At 35.6% G+C, this 4,437-nt stretch overlaps 1 protein-coding gene across 3 annotated transcripts in view; it reads left to right on the top strand.

Moving 5' to 3' along the window:
• LOC107670112 (glutamate receptor 4-like) overlaps nt 1-4,437 on the top strand; it is a 101,721-nt gene that overhangs the window by 91,645 nt on the left and 5,639 nt on the right. For 2 of the 3 annotated variants that reach the window (XM_016462603.1, XM_016462604.1), the window contains exon 14: nt 4,085-4,199. In XM_016462603.1, coding sequence (XP_016318089.1) covers nt 4,085-4,199 — 115 coding nt within the window. Of the gene's footprint in view, nt 1-4,084; nt 4,200-4,437 lie in introns of those variants that run through there. The other variant, XM_016462605.1, reaches the window with a different exon arrangement.

The raw sequence follows: 4,437 nt of genomic DNA, 5'->3' as shown, positions 1-4,437 counted from the left end.
ACTCTAATGTAACACAGTCTCTGTAATCACTTTTGTCTTCATTAATAATAATCATTATTATTATTATTTAATTGTAATTAAAAAATATTAATTCTAAATAATAATTAAATATTTAATTTAATGATTTAATTTAATTTTTGAAGTGGACCATTGACACTCCTAATTGAGATTGTAGATAGAGTGTCAATGGTCCATTGGAGAGATAGGTGGCGGTAATGCACTTATAAGTCTGCAATCCGCCGTAAAGCAAGAAGAAGAAGACACCTCACGCGCCGGCTGAAGAAGAAGAAGAAGAAGAAGAAGAAGAAGAAGAAGAAGAAGGCGCTCAGGACAGTTTGTGTTCTACTGAAGAAACAAAGTCGCCTACATCTTGGATGCCCTGGGGCTAAGCAGATAAACATCAAATTTTCATTTTTGGGTGAACTATCCCTTTAACACTAAAACTGCAACTATAAAGCATTAAAGGAATAAATTGGCCAAAAACTAAAATTTGGCAAAAATGTTCTCACCCTCAGGCTATTTAAGATGTAGATGAGTTTGTTTCTTCAGATTTGAAGATTTGGAGAAATGTAGCATTGCATCACTTGCTCAGCAATAGATCATCTGCAGTGAATGCGTCCATAATCCATAATAACGCTTCCTGGTCTGAATCAGGAGATAAATCTGCGCAGATCAAGCACCGTTTACAAGCCAAAACAGCTCTAAACAAATATGTGAAAGACAAGGCTTTTTCACTGGAGGAAGCGTTATTATGGATTATGGACTTAAGCAATGATTTGAAGTTAAAAACGCTTTATGATGGATTTGTTTCTTACAAACACAGCTTTTGGCTTCTCAAGATATTAACTGCTGGACTGGAGTGGTGTGGATTGCTTGTGGATTATTGTGATGTTTTTATCAGCTGTTTGGACTCTCATTCTGACGGCACCCATTCACTGCAGAGCATCCATTAGTGAGTAAATGATGTAATGCTACATTTCTCCAAACCCGTTCCCATGAAGAAACAAATTGCACAGTTCCCACAGATGAGATGTTGGAGAGGTTTCAGATGAAAGACACTGCACAGTTCGAGTCTCCACACGGGTTTGAAAAACAAAACAATGGATGTGAATACTGGCGTGCTGCATAGTATATACTGCATTTAGCTTGCTGTTTTTGAATAGCATATGAAGCATGCAGTATGTACAATGCAAAACATTTTGTCTTCATATGATAACATCCAAAAGAACAATTAAATAAAAATATCCTTATTGCTAAAAACATCCTTATTAACTAAAAACATTATGTTGCACTAATGAAAGTTATTTGTGAGCGCACTGCAAAAAAAAAACGATTTTCTTCCTCAGTACTTTTATCTTGTTTTCCGAGTATAAATATCTAAACATTCTTAATTCAAGACACATAATGACTTAAGTCTTGTTTCCTGAAAAAAATGATTAGAAATTAAGTGAGTTTATGATTAAAACAAGAAACAATTATCCGTCAGCAGGGAAAAACTAAACTTATTTAAAAGAAAAAACAAGATCATTTTCTTACCCCACAGGCCAGAGACAGATCATTTTGTCATCTTGTTTTAAGCAAAAAAATTACTTCATTTTAATACATTTTTCAGAAAACAAGACTTAATATGTTAAGTAAATTTCCTATTGAAGTAAATATATCTTGATTTAAATTTTTTTTTTTAGATATTTATCATTGAAAACAAGACAAAAAATACTAAGTAAGAAAATCATGTTTTGCAGTTCAGGTAAAAGTAACTTATTAAAAGTTATTTAATATTTAAGTTATTTTAGCTATTTAATTTCTGAATACACATGAGCTTATCATTTTGCAAATCATAAATATGTCACATTGTGGTAGTAAAATTGGTGACAATTGCCTTTTTCACTGTGCAGCATAAAGTGTTTCATATCATCATCAGTATTTTTCATTTCTTCATCAAATGTGACATGCTTGTGGAAACACTGAGGATGTTTCTCTCACATCTGTTTCTCTCTCTCATTTATTCCCTCTGATGTCAGTAAGAGTCTCCAGGTTTCTGAAATCATCCAACTGAACATCTTCATTTGCTTCAGTCTACAGTTACACTCGAAATAAGTGTCAGTTTTGATATGCAGGCACACAAACGGTTGGCCGCTGTTCAGTTTTCTTCAATGAAAAACAGCAGATAAAATGCATTGCAAGGTCACAATTGTGAGACAGCCCATGTAAGAAAAACATCCAATTTCAGTTTCACATTTTGCTGAAAATTACAATTCCTGCGGGACATTCTGTAAGACCAGATGCGATGAGATATTCCACGAATCAATCAAATATCACAGCCAATCAGAAGATCGTATGGGCGGGGCTATTTCTGCAAGCGCGCTGTACTGGCGATGACGTGGATAAGTATTCATTTATCAATTTTAAACCATTTTAACATTATTAAAAATACATGCTACTGAGTTACTGAAACTATCTTTTTCATAGAATACACTTGTGTGTTCACATCAAGTTAACAATTTAAATGTTCTCGTTTCCTTTATTTATTTTCAGGATCTGAGGTAAATTTTCAATTGTCATTTGACTGACTGTTAGCAAAATAATAATTAAACTCACATTAGAGACTTTTAAGATTAAATAAAGCACATAATAATTACCTGAGATTATCATCGTCATAGTTTGGAGGTTGTTTTTTTCCAGCCGTGACGTCGTCACAGAAATAGAAACCGTTTCTAAAATCCCCTGTCGCTCGTCGCGCATTGCGCCGCGTTTGATCGCTCTGGGCGGAGCTTGAAAAGGTGGGCGAGGCTTAGCAAAGGTCCGTTCAGTGTTGTAGGCCTGTCAAAATGACTGAAAAACTAAATTCGAATTTTCTACTTAAATATTATCAAAATTCGAATTATATTCGAATTTAAAAGGCATAATTTCAGTTAGGGGGAAAAAAGCTTTTGGCTTCTCTCCTGAGGCCACAAGAGGGCGCATCGAGCAAAATATTATGCACGTTTCTTCAAAGCGTAATAAAATAACACGACTATCTTTGAAAAAAAGTGCATAATGTTTAAAATAATGTTTAGAAACCATATATAATTAATAAAGTTGCTTAAACAATTAGAAAAAAAACAGCACCATGCATGTATGTATCAGTCCACCATTGTTTCACCGCCGGAGCAGATGTAGACAAGAATGACTCCTAAGCGATTGAGGTGTTTTGTTGTTGGATGTAATAATGAACAGCAGTTGTCATTTACTCCCGACATCTTAACCGCTGAAGACGCAGAGGATTACCTTTGTTTTTGAAGGGAATGCTGCCCCGATCTACATAAATGCGTCTATGTTCGCGCAAATCATTTGTGATCCAACTTCACCTACAGAAGTGAGTATAAGGTTTTTTTAATTAATCTTTGCAAATCGCCTTTCCTAATAATGTGCTAATTAGCAAGTTTCAAAATGAATGCGGCTAAAGTAAACAATCCCTCAGAGAGCAGCTTGGAAGAGAGGGGCGGGGTCAGCAGAGCTCATTAACATTTAAAGGAAAATGCTACAAAACGGCTGTTTTTGACAGGGTAAAAAAGGTGTTTTTTACACTACCATTGAGAACTTTTAACTAAACTATGTTACAGAATTTTCATTAAGACCATAAAGAATCATATCAACTTGTGGAAAATGGGCATCCGATGACCCCTTTAAATTGTTAATTGCATTGTTTTAAAGCAGCAGCATACTGTATGTATCGCTTATAGATAAAACAAAATGATAATCCCAGAAAGCTCAATACCAAAGTAAATAGCAGAGAAATTGAGAGAAATGTTGTTAAATTGACATTATATTCAATGGTGGAAAATATTGATTAGTTTAATGCAATAAGTATCTCACTTACATTCTATTATTTTTCTCAGTATATAGTACTACACTACTGTTTGAAAGACAGATGGAATAAAATCAGAGTGAAAGAGAGAGAGAAACGTCCCATAATAGTCCTCATTAACAGCAGCTGCCTTCCACGAGGCTCTCTTATGTTCTCTCTTGTTTTCTGTTTGTTTTGTGTCGTCTAACCCGGGCTGCGTGCGGCCCGCTCTCATGTGATGTTTATGGTTTGTTGAAGAAATGCTGTAAACCTGGCCGTGTTAAAGCTGAATGAGCAGGGGCTGTTGGACAAATTGAAAAATAAATGGTGGTACGACAAGGGCGAATGTGGCAGCGGGGGCGGGGACTCGAAGGTTAGCCACCAATGACCCGCAGAGGAGTGGTAAAAAAAGACGACAATGTGATGCAACAGAGACATCTGCCCTGACACGACGGCCCTCGCCGGCCAGTAACGAGAGAGAAACCGATAAATATGTCAAAGGAGAAACACACTGGAAATGAAAGCAATTACTGTCAAAACAGAAATATTTGCTAAAAGATTTGTGCTTTTCAGAAAATGAGGGCTGTAACTGCACAGAAATCATATATATA

The sequence above is a fragment of the Sinocyclocheilus anshuiensis genome, unplaced genomic scaffold (assembly GCF_001515605.1).
Source record: "Sinocyclocheilus anshuiensis isolate Anshui unplaced genomic scaffold, SAMN03320099.WGS_v1.1 scaffold48, whole genome shotgun sequence".
Taxonomy (NCBI): domain Eukaryota; kingdom Metazoa; phylum Chordata; class Actinopteri; order Cypriniformes; family Cyprinidae; genus Sinocyclocheilus; species Sinocyclocheilus anshuiensis.
This window is presented reverse-complemented; position numbering and strand designations above follow the sequence as displayed.